The sequence below is a fragment of the Aquarana catesbeiana genome, linkage group LG02 (genome assembly GCF_042186555.1).
Source record: "Aquarana catesbeiana isolate 2022-GZ linkage group LG02, ASM4218655v1, whole genome shotgun sequence".
NCBI lineage: Eukaryota > Metazoa > Chordata > Amphibia > Anura > Ranidae > Aquarana > Aquarana catesbeiana.
The window spans coordinates 51,862,694-51,880,017 of NC_133325.1; the positions used below are offsets into that span (position 1 = coordinate 51,862,694).

Below are 17,324 nucleotides of genomic sequence, written 5' to 3' on the forward strand. Positions count from 1 at the left end.
AATCCGGCAATGTCGAGGCTGCTGATAGGCACTAATCAGGCGGCATCGATGGGCAACAGACGCTGCAGATGGGCACTGATCAGGCTGCATTAATGGGCACTGACCCTTATTTGGCTTCAAAGTTCTTTACTTAAAATTAAAGTTTTTTTCCTGAAACTTGCCTCTTAAAATTAAGGTGCACATTATACGCCTGTGCGTGTTATAGGCTGATAAATACGGTCATTTGTTTTCACAGAAATAGAGCTTTTTGGTAGTATTTAATTATTATTATTCACAATTTATATAGCGCCAACAGTTTACGCAGCGCTTTACAATGTAGAAGGGGACAGCACAATTACAGTACAATACAGAAGGTACAGGAGGGCCCTGCTCGTAAAGCTTACATTCTAAAGGGAGGGAGTGGTGGTACAAAAGGTAATAGATGCGTGGAATGATTGATGGGGTTGTTAGGTGGGTGTGGGATAGGGTTCCCTGAATAAGTGAGCTTTCAAGGATCTCCTAAAGGTGGACAGGTTAGGGGCTGATCGGATATACCAGGGCAGGGAATTCCAGAGGAAGGGAGAGGCTCTGGAGAAGTCCTGAAGACGAGCATGAGAGGAGGTAACAAGGGAGCTAGAGAGCAGGAGGTCCTGGGAGGAGCGAAGGGGACAATTTGGGCGATATCTGCAGAGGAGGTTGGTGATGTAGCTGGGGGCGATTTTGTGGATGGCCTTGTATGTTGTGGTTAGCATTTTGAATTTTATACGGTGGGGTAGGGGAAGCCAGTGAAGGGATTGACAGAGAGGGGCAGCAGTCATTTAATCAACACTACTCAACTTCTTTCCTTATTCTCAATCAATGAGACATGTCATAAAATAAAACAGAAAGACCATAGTGCTCTCTGCATCCAAACAGAGAGAGAAGCAGAGAGCACTATGGTCTTACCATTGTATTCTATGACATGTCTCATTGATGATCGAGAATAAGGAAAGAAGTGGAGTAGGGTTCTTCAGGGACGGAAGCAGGAAGAGTGTTGCAGTACCATCTTAAATGAAGCTCACTAAAGGCCATGACGACTCTGTAGTGGGGTCAGATATTGGAGGTGAGTAGGCACTTTATTTGGATCGCTGGATTCAGCTTAAAAGCACTTTCTGTATTGCCGTCGGCCTTGCTTTACTATTTGTCCTAAGAGTCTGCCAATAAGTTTGCATGAATATATGTACAAGTATATATGTTGGTGATTACGCTGACTATATTGTATTACACTGCATTTTCTGAAAGTCTACATTTATTAGCGACTTCCTGACATCTTTTTTCTTTTCCTTTGATTGAGCCAGATATAGAATCTAGTACAGACAAGGAGTGGACTGCTGCACTTATATCCCAGTTAGGCAGCTCAGGAAAGAATCTTGAGCAGTTTTCTCTTGCATACCTCTGTAAAGGTTTGACTCGTTGCACAAGTGCAGCGTGAAGTATGTGTCCAATAGACGGTAGCCATTCTTGCTGACAATGTTTCTTGCCGCAATACTCCGCAGGTGACGAAGACGTCTCTGGAAACATCAAAAGATCAGCAAATTAGTTAATGAAAAAAATTAAAAAGCTTAATATATAGTAGAAAAGCTCTGGGAGGGTATATCAAGCATTACAACACAGTCTACCAGCAACCGAGATAAAGGTTTATATATTTTAAAAACAGTTACGAGTATCTTTAGGTTAATTGGATCCTGTCTAAATTGTCCCTAGTATGTATGAATGTGAGTTAGGGACCTTAGATTGTAAGCTCCTTGAGGGTAGGGACTGATGTGAATGTACAATGTATATGTAAAGAGCTGCGTAAATTGACGGCGCTATAGAAGTAACTGAAATAATTAATAAATAAATCTTTAGGGCAATTACGAACCAGAATGAGTGCGCACATCATGGGGCAGCCTATATTATTGACAAAATGTCTATCAAATGTCTCTAAGTATTTTAAATATGCCCATGCAGGGCAATGTGGACCCATTTAGGTTTTGTGGTGTGGAAAGGGTTAAAGTATCTCCCAGAGGGGGCGACATCCACCGCAAACTCTTGGTAAGAGGTCCGGTGGATTTTTAACCTCCACAGCAGATTTTCCACAGGCTTGAACCATAAATATGATGTGGATCTTTTCTTAAAATAGCAGTCAAGTTTAGCTGTCTTTTACATTTTTCTCCAGCTTTCTACAAAATTCAATTAAGTGGTGTTTGAGACCTGTACATGGATTCTTATAGAATTGGAATTTATAAATAAAAAAAAGAAGAAGGAGGAACCAGGGTGGAGAAAAAAAAAAAAAACAAACAAAAAAAAAAAAGATTTTTTTTTTTTTTTATGTATTTTATTAAAATACTTTTGGAGTAAAGAACTATCCAAAGATAGTTTTCTATTTAAGATGCATTAACCTACCTGGCGGTGTGATTATGTCAAATTTTTGATGCTGAAAGCAGTACAATTGTTTGGATGGAAATTTGGCGTTTTTTATATTGTAGGCCTGTAATTCCTAGGAATACCTCACTAAAATCTGACCAAACGAGAGTCTAGTAGACAGCCCGGGTATGATAAAGTTTGAAACAAAATCAAAAGGGCGTGTGCCAGGATCTTGTCTTGCATACGAACGGTACACAATTGTCGTGCAACAAACACGAACTACGAGGAATTTCAGCTCTTGAGCGCCACCCTCTGGGCAACTTCTGCTAATTTTGTGTTTGGTGAACATAGATTCCGAGTATGCGTGTTTGTACTTTTGACTTATGTCACGGATTTGAGTACTGACCATACGAAAATCTGACGTCAAACCGTTGTCCACCGAAAATTTACTAGCCTGTCATCCAACATTTGTTGGCCGAAAGTTGGACAACAATTGTCAAAAGGAGCGTACCAATGGTAAGATTTTAGGACAACAGTCTGTCAACAGACAATCCCTGCCAATCAAAACGTGTGTACGAGGCTTTAGAGAAGACTTCACAAGAGCAAATACAGAGGGTTCACCACAAGGTGCAAACCATTTATAAGCCTGAATAGAAAAGTCAGAATGGACTTTGCTAAACAAAAAAAAAATGTTCATTTATATATATATATATATATATATATATATATATATATATATATATATATATATATATATATATATATATATATATATATATATATAAATAAATGAACATCAGGTGGGTTACCCTCTTGTCTTGATATCTTTGTTAAACCAAAGCACCGTCAGGGTGGACTCCCAAACTTCCACCATAAATAATAGAAAAACTCATGGAACGATGCTTGATGCCAAAATAAGTGTCCTTTACTGAAAAGTTAATCCATAGAATATTGCAAAATACAAGCAAGCCACTGTACAGTTCCGAGCGCCACTCGCTCTTCGTCAGGCTTTTCAGGCTGTGAAAAGCCTGACGAAGAGCGAGTGGCGCTCGGAACTGTACAGTGGCTTGCTTGTATTTTGCAATATTCTATGGATTAACTTTTCAGTAAAGGACACTTATTTTGGCATCAAGCATCGTTCCATGAGTTTTTATATATATATATATATATATATATATATATATATATATATATATATATATATATATATATATATATATATATATATATATATATATATATATATATAATAATAATAATATCTAAAAAAGCCAGACCAGTTCTGGAAAAGCATTCTTTGGACGTATGATACTAAGATTAATCTGTACCAGAATGACAGGAGGAAAAGTGTGGAGAAGGCTTGGAACAGCTCATGATCCAAAGCACACAACGTCATCTGTGGTCACATGATGGAGCTTGTGATGGCATGGGCATGCATGGCTTCCAGTTGCACTGGGTCATTGTTGTTTATTGATGTGACAGAAGCAGCCGGATGAATTCTGCAGTGTATATATTGTCAGCCCAGATTCAGCCAAATGCAGCAAAATTGATTGGACAGCTCTTCACAGTACAGATGGACAATGATCAAAAACACACTGCAAAAGCAACCCAAGAGCTTTTGAAGGAAAAGAAGTGGAATATTCTGCAATGGCCGAGTCAATCACCTGATCTCAACCCAATTGAGCATGCATTTCACTTGCTGAAGGCAAAACTAAAAAGGCAGATAGACTCACAAACAAAGAACTGAAGACAGCTGCAGTTAGGTCTGGCAAAGCATCAGAAAGGAGGAAACCCAGTCTTTGGTGATGTCCATGGGTTCCAGACTTCAGGCAGTCATTGCCAGTAGGATTCTCAATAAAATATTAATAATGAACATTTTATTTGTGATTATATTAATTTGTTCAATTACATTTGAGCCCCTGAAAAAAAAGGGGGGGGCGGACTATAAAAATGGTTGCAGTTCCTAAAATTTGTACTTGATATTTATGTTCAACCCCTTGAATTAACCCCTTAATGACCAGGCCATTTTTTGCCATACAGCACTGCATTGCTTTAATTGCACGGTAGTGCGACGCTGTACCCAAACAAAATGGATGTCCTTTGTTTCCCACAAATAGAGCTTTCTTTTGGTGGTATTTGACCACCTCTGTGGTTTTTATTTTTTGCGCTATAAACAAAAAAAAAAAAAATTGCTTTCTGCTAGAATACACATCCAAAAATTATATTATATTATAATATATATATTATTATATATATATATATATAATAAAATCCAACTTTCATCATCAGTTTAAGCAAATATGTAATATGTATTCTTCTACATATTTTTGGTTAAAAAAAATTCCAATAAGCTTATATTGATGGGTTTGCGCAAAAGTTATAGCATCTACAAACTATGGGACAGATTTAGGGATTTTTTTTTTTTTTTTTTTTACTGGTAAAGGCGGCGTTCTGCGATTTTTAGCAGGACTGCGATATTGCGGCGGACAAATCTGACCCCAAGTTACACTTTTTGGGACCAGTGACACCAATAAAGTGATCAGTGCTAAAATAAAAAATGCACTGATCAATGTATAAATTGCACTGGCAGGGAAGGGGTTAACACTAGGGGGGCGATCAAGGGGTTAACTCTGTTCCCTGGGTGTGTTTTAACTGTGTGGGGGATGGGCTTACTGGTACAACACAGATCACTGTTCACCTCATAAAAAACATACAGGTCATGTGACCTTAAAGCAGCCTATTCCACAAGACCGGTGAGTGTTGTAGGGTTTGTACTTTCATGGTTTGTTAGGGTGGGATCAGGATTGGTGAGAGGTGAGCCATTTTTATTATAGGTCTGTTTTTTGTTACTGATGCTACAACTGAATTCCAGGCTAACCATTAACATGTGTTTTACAGAAAGATAATGATAAGATAGAACAAGTAACAAAAATGGTGAAAGGTCGGGGGGGGGATAAAATATATCGAGAGCAACTTCAGGAACTTAAAAAGTGTTAATAAACCCAGGACTCTGCATTCACTATATCTGGTGTCCACAGTACACAGAACATGGAAATGCAATTATTTTAGTAAATATAAAATTTCTAAATTTCTTTTCTCACCGGCAGTATTTAGCAGTCTTGTGACTTCTATCAGGGTCTAAAGTGATTGTAAAGTCTATTTTTTTTTTTAAACAACAAACACTTGTTCACACTACAGAGACTTGGGATCTGAATTGTAAGTCCTCAAGTCGCCCCAAGTTGCTGGACATAAGAAATGCCATAGAAGTAAATGAAAACCGTCTTAATGTACACTACTGAAGTTGCTTCAACTTCAGAAAAGGTTCCTGTACTACTTCAAGGCGACGTGTACCCATAGATTTTAACGGAAGTCGCCTCCAAGTCAGATCTCCATCTATATTGAAGCGATTTTACAGGAAAAAGAAAATAATTTACTCAAGTACTTCCCACGTTTAGCCAGGCAACACCCCTCCCTTCCACAGAACTGATTACTCTGATTGGCCACGGCCAAAGTCGCCTGTCCCGGAGGCAACTTTAAGTCGTGTTGTAAGTTGCGCAAAGTCGCGCTGAAGCCGCCTTCTAAAGTCGCGCTGTAAGTCGGGTTGCCCTTGTGTGAACCGGCACTTACCTGCTCTATGCAGTTGGTGTTGCACAGAGCAGCCCGGATCCTCTTCTCGGGTCCCTCTTTGCTGCTCCTGGCCCCTCCCTCCTGTCGAGTGCCCCCCACAACAAGCAGCTTGCTGTGGGGTCACCGGAGCCGAGCTGCAGCTTCGTGTGTCCATTCAGACACAGAGCTGCCGTTCCGCCCTATCCCCTCTCTCACCCGATTGGCTTACTGACTTTGATTGACAGCCGCGAGAGCCGATGGCGCCGCTGCTGTGTCTCAGCCAATCAGGGGGGGGAGAGTCATGGACGGCTGAGGGACTCGTTGACATAGCGGGACAGAGAGGGGGCTCAAGTATTAGGGGGTGCTGCTACACACAAGGCTTTTTATCTTAAAGCATACGGACTCCGCTTTGCTCAGTGGGGGGGATCGATCTGTTCTGAACAAGTAGATGACAGGCCCATATTCGCTCACTGTGCTGAGACGGACCTGTCAGAGCCCTGCTGTCCTCTATGGGGAGACTGGATGAAAACGGACCGCTTGTCCGATCCCATTCTCCAGACGGATGGAAAACAGGGTCACCCATCCATCAGGATTTCATGGATTGGATAGCAGCGGGTGTCAGCAGACATGTCACCGCTGACATCCGCCGCTCTATAAGAGTGAATGGAAGGTCGATGGACCGCTCTGTTGCTTTTTTCTGCTGTCACTTTTCGATGATTCTGTGTGTATGTAATACAAGCTGCTTCTCCTGTTAAAATTCAAGAATTTTCATGAGCTCGTCTTGTGACCCAAGCACCAGTCTAAAAGACCGCCCCCCCCCCTTTTCCAATATTGACAGGAGCCTGGCTGATGTAGTAAGCAATGGGGGTTAATTTACTTAAACTGGGAGAGTGAAAAATCTGGTGCAGCTGTGCATAGAAACCAATCAGCTTCCAGTTTTATTGGCAAAAGCTTAATGCGGCTGTAAACCGCTGAAGAATTAAAAAAAAAACAAAAAAAAAAAATGAAAAATAAAAAAAACACATGCAGGACCTACGGGCTGCATTCACACCTGAGCGTTTTCAGCTCGTAAAACGGCCAAAAAAAACACCTAACAAGCAAAATCCCATTCATTTAAATGGCCCCTGTTCACACCTGAGCGTTTTGTAGCCTGAAGAAAAAACGCCTGAAGCTCAAAAAAGTACATGAGCTTCTTTTTGAGCAGATAACTGGCGTTGTTCTGCTTTTTACATTGGTGGCCTTTTGATCTGTACAAAATCGCGGCAAAAAACGCGCCACTTTCTGCCTGAAAACAAAACGCTCAGGTGTGAATGTAGCCTTAGAGCGTATCCGCCAATGAGGTCATCGGCTGCAGAGACACTAAATATCTTCTAAACAGTGCAAGTCTAGGAGATAGTCACAGTACCTACAGGTAAGTCTTATTATAGTGGTGTAAGAGTTTACAACCAGTTTAACCACTTCAGCCCTGGAAGGATTTATCCCCTTAATGACCAGGCAATTTTTAGCAATATGGCACTGCGTCGCTTTAAATGACAATTGCACGGTTGTGCGACATTGGATCCAAATAAAATTGATGTCCCCCCCCCCCCAAATAGAACTTTCTTTTGGTGGTATTTGATAAACGCTGCAGTTTTTATTTTTTGCACTGTAAACAAAAAAAAAAGACCGACAATTTGAAAAAAAAAATTTTTTTTTACTTTCTGCTATTAGGGCCCTTTCACACTGGGGTGGGGGCAGCGTCAGTGGTAAAGCACCGCTATTGTAAGCGGCGCTTTACCGTTGATATTCAGCCGCTAGCGGGGCGGTTTTGACCCCCTGCTAGCGGCCGAGAAAAGGTTAAAAACCACCGCAAATCGCCTCTGCAGAGGCGCTTTGCCGGCGGTATAGCCGCGTTGTCCCATTGATTTCAATGGGCAGGAGCAGTATACACTCCGCTCCTTCACCGCTCCAAAGATGCTGCTAGCAGGACATTTTTTTACCATCCTGCCAGCGCACCGCTCCAGTGTGAAAGCCCTCGGGGCTTTCACATTGGAGACAAAGCAGCGGCACTTTCGGGTCGCTATTATAATATGCAGGCGCTATTATTAGCGAAATAGCGCCTGCAAACCGCCCGTGTGAAAGGGCCCTAATACATATCTAAAAATATATACAGTATATGAAAAACAATATGTATTCATCAGTTTAGGCGAAAATGTATTCTGCGACATTTAAAAAAAAAAAAAAAATTACGCAATATGCGTATATTGATTGGTTTGCACAAAAGTTATGGTGTCTACAAAATAGTGGATTTATTGACTTTTTTTAAAATTGTTTTTACTGGTAAGGGCCCTTTCACACTGGGGCGGCGGTAAAGCGTCGCTATTGTTAGTATTTCAATGGGCAGGAGCGGTGAAGGAGCGGTATATACTCCGCTCCTTCACCGCTCCGAAGATGCTGTTAGGACTTTTCCCGTCCTGCTAGCGCACCGCTCCAGTGTGAAAGGCCCTCGGGGCTTTCACACTGGAGACAAAGCAGCAGACTTTCGGGTCGGTTTGCAGGCGCTATTATTAGCGCAATAGCGCCTGCAAACTGCCCCAGTGTGAAAGGGTCCTAATGGCGGCGATCTGCGAATTTTAGCAGGACTGCAACATTGCGGCGGACAAATCTGACCCCAAGTGACACTTTTTGGGGACCAGTGACATTATTACATTGATCAGTGCTTAAAAAAAAAAAAAGTGCACTGATCACTGTATAAAATGACACTGGCAGGGAAGGGGTTAACACTAGGGGGCGATCAAGTGGAGAATCAGATAACTATACCTTCTTTAAGGCCCCGTTCACACCTGACAGAGTTTTAAGGCAGAAAGTTGCGCGATTTTGTACAGGTCAAAAGGTCACCAATGTAAAAAGGATAAAAACCACTCAAATCTGCCAAAAAAAAAAAAAAAAAAAGTTCCAGAACTTGGTTGAGCTTCAGGCATTTTGCAGCGGAAATGTGTCAGGGCTGGGCTCAGCCCTTCCTTCTCTGAGCTGGCTGCTCAGCTGTCAGCTAATTGCCAGCTATTATCTCTCCACAGTTACTCACCTGTTGAGGATATCCTGCTCGTCAGTCCTCCCTACTTAAGCCGTCCAGTCGAGCTCTGCCTTTGCCTTGGTCAACATCACAGAAACTAATGCGATCCTGTTCAAGACTGGCTTTGCCGACATCCCTTCTGGCTCCAGATCCTGCTTGCTGTTCCACTACATTGATCCCTGACTTCTGGCTTGGCTGACTATCCGTTCCGGTTACTGAACTTTGGCTATGTTTTGACTAAGTTTGTTCTTTTATTATTAAACAAGTGTGATTTAACTGTACTTCTGTCTCGGCCTGATTTCATGGTTTGAACCATCTCCATAGAGAATAATAGATTTTTTTCCCCCTCCAGCGTTTTGTAGCTTCAGGCTTCAAGCTACAAAACGCTCAGGTGTGAATGGGGCCTAACAGATTCCCAAGACCTGGGTGTGTTCTGTGTGGGGGATGGGCTTACTGGGACAACACAGAGATCCTAGTGATCAGGAACAGCAGATCTCAGTGTTGTCCTCTGTCAGAACGGGGATCCGCCTTGTATCCGACCACTGTATCTCATGCACGGATCGACGTACAGATACGTCGGTTCGCGCCGCCCTGCCGCAGTATATAGGCGGTGGGCGGTCCGGAAGTGGATAATTGAACAAGCTGAAGTCAGAAGCAGATTAGCTACCATGCACAGCTGCACCAGATTTTTTCACTCTGCAATTCTGGTAAATCTACCCCAGATTAGCAGTATTTTCACTGTTAAGTAAAGGTCCCCTTTAACTCTCTCCCAAGAGCACTGAGGCAGGGCGCTGTGATGTTTCCAGGAAGCCATGTAAAACACACTACAATACCTCTCACCTGCCATCCTTTGCCTGCATTGCATAGAGAAGCACACAGACCCAGTGATAACATGGGGGTGACTATGGGAGGAAAGGGGGAAACCTGTTATGGCAAAATATACACACATTAAACTTCAGCTTTACTAATCTATCCCTTATTTTCGGTATGTGTAATCAGAAAAGCAGTATATCCCTAAAAACACATGCCAGGAATGAACTCAGGTATGCAGAACACATCCTAAAGCAAGCAATGATCACATGCCCTGCGTTATCGGACTAGCCCTCCCCGGAAGTTTCACACACAGATGCATCACATACTTGAAGTTAATCGGGAGCATGTGATCTGCGTTAGTTTCATGTGATGTGATACTGAACAAAGTCTAGGATTGTTAAACGTTCCCCTCTTAAAGGAAGCAACAAGGCGTAGACTAACCAGATTTTCAGCAAGGAGATACTAAGGACGTAATCTGGCTCCGAATTCCGGAGCCCACTCTGCTTCAAGTAGTGAACAAGACTCAAGGACATATTTTTTGTTACAGCCCCCAATTCCAATTCCGGAGTGTTACAACCCCCCAATTCCAAAAAGTTGTCCCAACTTTTTTTCCCCAAACCTACATAAAAACAGAATGCAAGGATTTGCAAATCATATAATCCCATATTTTATTCACAATAGAGAACATATCAAATGTTTAACTGTTTAAGGACCGCCCACCGCACATAAACTGCAGAAGGGCAGCACAGCCCGCACGAAACAATGTACCTGTACGTTGCTCGCTTCTTCCGGGGTCTGGGGGTGCGCGCGTGGCGCCGGAGACCCGCTCCTGCTGCGATTGGAACCCTGAACACACCATCCCCACCGTGGTGGTGGCAGCATCATGTTGTGGGGATGCTTTTCTTCAGCAGGGACAGGGGAGCTGGTGGGAAAATGGATGGACCCAAATACAGGGCAATCTTAGAAGAAAACCTGTTTAAGTCTGCAAAATCCAAAGATGTACCGAATTTTGCTTCCCAAAAGGATACACAGAATGGCAAACAATACTGAATACAGATTCCTACTCACCAGACATCATTGACTTTGTTTGCCTTATGACAAGAGAAGTCAACTCGGGCTTGTATGGTCTCCGTGACCGGATATAAAGCACAACCAGATCTCCCAGTCCGGCAGTTCGGGATACCACAGATAGGGTCTCTCAATTGGCAGGGTGGACCAGAAAAAAGAAAAAAAAAAAAAAAAACTCTTCACAGCGTAAAAAATAAAAAGTTAAAATTTTTTATTTAAAAGCCTTCAAGCAAAGTGACATCCATGGAAACATAAAAAAATCCCTTGCCCGATAGCCACATGTAGCGGGAAGCAATAAAATTGGTCTAGGGGTCAGCGTGCGTTCCAACGAGGACTCAGCAAGTAGTTTCCATGGATGCCACTCTACTTAAAGGCTTTTGAATAAAAACTTTTTTACGCTATAAAGGGTTTTCTTCTTCATTTTGGTCCATCCTGCCAATTGAGAGACCCTATCCATGTTATCCTGAACTGCCTGGCCGGGAGATCTGGTCTGTGTTTTATATCCGGTCCACAGAGACCATACAAGCCCAATTTGACTTCTCTTGTCGTGAGGTAGAGAGACTCAATGACGTCTGGTGAGTAGGGATCTGTATTCAGTATTGTTTGCCATTTGTGTATCCTTTGAGAAGCAAACTTTGGTACATCTTTGAATATTGCAGGCTATATGCATACCTGGGAGAATTGTCTACATAGGATTACAGATTTTATATCACCTATTGCATGGACTATATCTTATATATTTCTTCAATTTTGCCACAGTAAATAATGTTTTTTTGATTTTATATTTCTTTTTTTATTGTGTTTGCACATTGTCACTTTAATACTCATTTGTTGTATACACAGTAGCAAGCGCTGTTAATCACGGAGCTTCTCTCCAGTGTACTATTTATCACATTATAACCCACACACACAGTATTGATTTGTAGATAAATAGTTGTGGCGCGGTTGTATATATATGCGCTGGCACATAAGCTTTATATTCAAGCAAAAGACTTGAGACTGGGGTGGAGGTTCACCTTCCAGCAGGACAACGACCCCAAACATACAGCCAGAGCTACAATGGAATGGTTTACATCAAAGCATATTCATGTTTTGTAATGGCCCAGTCAAAGTCCAGACCTAAATCAAATTGAGAATCTGTGGCAGTACTTGAAAATTGCTGTTCAGACGCTCTCCATCCAATCTGACAGAGCTTGAGATATTTTGCAAAGAAGAATGGGCAAAAATGTCACTCTAGATGTGCAAAGCTGGTAGAGACATCTCCAAAAAGACTTGCAGTTGTAATTGCAGAGAAAGGGGGTTCTACAAAGTATTGACTCAGGGGGACTGAATACAAATGTACCCCACACTTTTCACATATTTATTTATAACAAAAAAAAATAAATAAAACCATTTATCATTTTCCTTCCACTTCCCAATTATGTGCCACTTTGTGTTGGTCTATCACATAAAATCCCAATAAAATACATTTACATTTTTGGGTGTAACATGACGAAATGTGGAAAATTTCAAGGGGTATGAATACTTTTCAAGGCACTGTAAGCCCCTTGCACACAAGGAGCATCTAGCCCCTGTACATCCAATCCCGGCGTTACTGGTAGCACTCAGAAAGCAAACCAGACTATACGAGGGGTCTTCAAAAAAAAAAAAAAAAAGTTTACACACTTATATTTGAGTTAAAAAAAAAAAAAGTGTAAATTTTTTGAAGAAGAACCCTTGTACTAAAAATATAAACTAAAGCACAAAGGAACACAAGAGAAGAACTACGGCAATGAGACCACAATCTGCTGTTTAACCCCTTCACGCCGACCGTACGCAAAATTTGCATTCATGGCTTGAAGGGGTTATACCATGATGATGCCTGCAGCTGTACCCATTTTTTAGAGCAGGCGGTTTGCTCTTTAGGCTGGATTCACACCTAGGCATTTTTGGTGCTTTTTGCATTTTGCAGATTTGTACTACAGAAAGTGTTCCATAGGAAACAATGGAGAATGGACTGTAGTCCAAATCTGCAAAATGCAAAAAGCACTAAAACTACCTAGGTGTGAATCCAGCTTTAGGGATAACAACCGATGCGGCTGAAAGGGGGGAACTCCCTCCCCCCTCCCGCTGCTCTTTCAGGGTCTCCCATCCCACCGGGAGACCAGAGCCACCAACCGGCGCATCCGCCGGCTAAGCTGAGACCCGAACAAAGCTGGATTTGGCTCTGATCCGGTCTTCGTAGTAAAATCCCAGAAGCAACGTCACTTCTGTATTACTCAGCTGCCAATGGCACCACTTTAAAATGAATGACACTAAACAGAATCGCCAATTTTGGTGATCTCAATACTTTGAAGTGCAAAGGAGGGATTGGGGGTCTTTTAGTACCCGTCACCACCTATTACTGTCACAAGGGATGTTTACATTTCTTGTGACAGCAGTAAAAGTGATCAGATTTTTATTTTGTAAAGGGTAAAAAATAAAGGAATAAGAAAAAAAAAAAAAAAGTAAAGTCCCCCATCCCTGCATGCGCACGCAAAGAATACGCAAACGTAAATTGCACCTGCAAATGTAAACGGTGTTCAAATCACACATGTGAGGTATCGCCACAATTGTCAGAGTGAGAGCAATAATTATAGCAAAAGACCCCCTCTAACCTGATAACCGTTACATTTTTTTAAAGCGTGGCCTATGGAGATTTTTTTAGGTACTGTAGTTTGTCACCATTCAACGTGTGTGCACAATTTCAAAGCATGACATGTTGGGCATCTATTTACTCGGCGTAACATTATCTTTCACATTATACAAAAAATAAAAAAAATTGGGCTAACTTTACTGTTTAGTTTTTTTTTTTTTTTTTTAATTCATTAAAGTGTCCTTTTTGCACAAAAAAAAAAAAAATGCGTTTGAAAGACAGCTGCGCAAATACAGTGTGACATAAAATTCTGCAACGATCACCATTTTATTCTCTAGGGTCTCTGCTAAAATTTATAATATTTAATGTTTGGGGTTCTAAGTAATTTCCTAGCAAAAAATACTGATTTTAACTTGTCAGAAATAGGCTTAGGCGTGGCAGAGTTAATAGACCGACTCTGAGCAAGAAGAACATGTTAGAAAATTGGCACATGCTGCAAGCTGACTATTACTTTCCACACACAAACAATGGTCCGAGACACAGGACTATTAGAGGTAAGGAAACACCAGTAATGGGTTTCAAAATTCACAACAATGTAAAGAAATCCCTTTAGACTGAGAAGAGGATATAGGTTTCCAACAAAGCTAATTACCTTTATAAATGCAGTAGCAAGTTTGTTTTCTGTAGCATGAAGCCATGACAGTCCTCTCAACACCGAGCTTTCTGCACTGAAACACACCAGGGGCAAAAACATGACCACCCAGACCTACAACTTATCCCTAATCCTGACATATAACCCTTCCGCGCTAACTTCAACTTACTTCCAAACACTTAAAGGTGTATTTATATATATAAAAAAAAAAAAAAAAAAACATAGGCTACACTCACACCTGCCATTAAGGCCGATGTGAAATTGTAGCGGCAGTTTCTTCTGTGACTTTCAGCGGCCACCAGCCCCTTTCACTATGACAGGTTGCTGGTGGCCGCAGTCATTCGCCACTCTCTGCGCATCCAGCAATTACCGGTGGTGATCACTCCTAGACACACTGTGTGCATCTAGCAGCAATCACCGCAGGTAATCTCTGGTTGTGCAGAGAGCTGTAAAGTAGCTGAAGCCGCCGGCAACTGGCCATTGTAGTGAATGGGCCTAGCCACAGCAGGAATGTCCGATTCCTGTCGCTACTAATCGCAACGGCTCTAATCACCGGTGTGAATGAACCCCAAGTGCCGGTTCACACTGGGACAACTTGTCAGGTGACCTAGCTGCCTGACAAGTAGCGTCCCTTTCTGTACAATGGAACCGTTCTAATCGGAGCAACGCAAGTTGCTCCGACTTAGAAAAAGGTTCCTGTACGACTTTGGGGGCGACTTGCATTGACTTCTATACAGAAGTCGTTTTGCAAGTCGCCGCCCCTGTCGTGTCCAGGTCACCTGAGGCAGTCGCGCTGCAAGTCGTGTTGCCTCAGTGTGAACCGACACTAAGGGTCAAGCTCTATGAGAGGCTGACAACTGCTGCAGCTGGATGGTGCACCTAGCAATACTTACATTTAAGGCAGTATACGTCCAGGGGCACATTATGGCCACTAGATGGAGCGGAGTATGACAGGAAATATACAGGCCCCCTGCATCACCTGAAATACCCATTTGATCCTGCCTGGTTGTGCCCTCCCCCTGTAATCTGACCACGGTTTATCATGGCTGGTGAGCCCTGACACTGGTCAGTTTACGTGCCTCCTTCAACCGAAGCTCTCCTCTCTCCCCCGACCCCCCCCCCCACTCCTCCCTGCCTGTCAGCTCCATCCACTCCACGATCCTCCCCTCCTGCTAGTAAAATAGTGTATTTGTCCCTGCAATCCACTCCGTTAGATAACATGTGCCCCACTGTATGTCCTTTATTAACCACTCAAGGACTAGAAGATTTTCCCCCTTAATGACAAGGCCATTTTTTGCAATACGGCACTGAGTCACTTTAACTGATAAACTGTGACGCTGTGCCCAAAACAAAATTGACGCCCTTTTTTTTTCCCCCCACAAAAAAAAAAAAAAAAAAAAAAAGCCTTTTTGGTGGTATTTGATCACCTCTGCGGTTTTTATTTTTTGCGCTATAAACAAAAAAAAAAAAAAAAAAAAAGGGGAGAGACAAAGGGGAGAGAGCCACCAATTGTGCAAGTTCACCCACTTAAAAAGATGAGAGAGGCCTGTAATTGTCATCATAGGTATACCTCAACTATGAGAGAAATGTGGATGTGGAAACAAATCCAGACAATCACATTGTCTGATTTTTGAAAGAATTTATTTGCAAATTATGGTGGAAAATAAGTATTTGGTCACCTACAAACAAACAAGATTTCTGGCTCTCACAGACCTGTATCTTCTTCTTTAAGAGGCTCCTCTGTCCTCCACTCATTACCTGTATTTTTGGCACCTGTTTGAACTTGTTATCAGTATAAAAGACACCTGTCCACAACCTCAAACAGTCACACTGTAAACTCCACTATGGTGAAGACCAAAGAGCTGACAAAGGACACCAGAAACAAAATTGTAGACCTGCACCAGGCTGGGAAGACTGAATCTGCAATAGGCAAGCAGCTTGGTGTGAAGAAATCAACTGTGAGAGCAATAATTAGAAAATGGAAGACATACAAGACCACTGATAATCTCCCTCGATCTGGGGCTCCACGCAAGATCTCCCCCCGTGGGGTCAAAATGATCACAAGAACGGTGAGCAAAAATCCCAGAACCACAAGGGGGGACCTAGTGAATGACCTGCAGAGAGCTGGGACCAACGTAACAAAGGCTACCATCAGTAACACACTACGCCGCCAGGGACTCAGATCCTGCAGTGCCAGACGTGTCCCCCTGCTTAAGCCAGTACATGTCCAGGCCTGTCTGAGGTTTGCTAGAGAGCATTTGGATGATCCAGAAGAGGATTGGGAGAATGTCATATGGTCAGATGAAACTAAAGTAGAACTGTTTAGTAGAAACACAACTCGTCGTGTTTGGAGGACAGAGAATGCTGAGTTGCAACCAAAGAAGGCCATACCTACTGTGAAGCATGGGGGTGGCAACATCATGCTTTGGGGCTGTTTCTCTGCAAAGGGAACAGGACGACTGATCCATGTACATGAAAGAATGAATGGGGCCATGTATCGTGAGATTTTGAGTGCAAACCTCCTCCCATCAGCAAGGGCATTGAAGATGAAACGTGGCTGGGTCTTTCAGCATGACAATGATCCCAAACACACCACCCGGGCAACGAAGGAGTGGCTTCGTAAGAAGCATTTCAAGGTCCTGGAGCGGCCTAGCCAGTCTCCAGATCTCAACCCCGTAGAAAACCTTTGGAGGGAGTTGAAAGTCCGTGTTGCCCAGCCACAGCCCCAAAACATCACTGTTCTAGAGGAGATCTGCATGGAGAAATGGGCCAACATACCAGCAACAGTGTGTGACAACCTTGTGAAGACTTACAGAAAATGTTTGACCTCTGTCATTGCCAATAAAGGATATATAACAAAGTATTGAGATGAACTTTTGATATTGACCAAATACTTATTTTCCACCATAATTTGCAAATAAATTCTTTCAAAAATCAGACAATGTGATTGTCCCGCACACCCTGCAGGTGTGTTCTAACTGTATTGGGGGGGGGAATGGGCTGCCTGGGGAAACACACAGATCCTTCTTCCTGCATAGCAGAAAAACAGGATCTGTATGATCTCCCCTGTCAGAATGGAGGAAATTTGCCTTGTTTACACAGATAGATCTCCGTTCTGTCACTGCAGGGAACGATCGCAGTTAGCCGGTGGACAT

At 42.5% G+C, this 17,324-nt stretch overlaps 1 protein-coding gene across 1 annotated transcript in view; it reads right to left on the bottom strand.

Moving 5' to 3' along the window:
• UVRAG (UV radiation resistance associated) overlaps positions 1 to 17,324 on the bottom strand; it is a 94,104-nt gene that overhangs the window by 61,289 nt on the left and 15,491 nt on the right. The window contains exon 2 of the mRNA XM_073612879.1: positions 1,412 to 1,529. Within this exon, the coding sequence (XP_073468980.1) occupies positions 1,412 to 1,529 (118 nt within the window). The remainder of the gene's footprint in view (positions 1 to 1,411; positions 1,530 to 17,324) is intronic.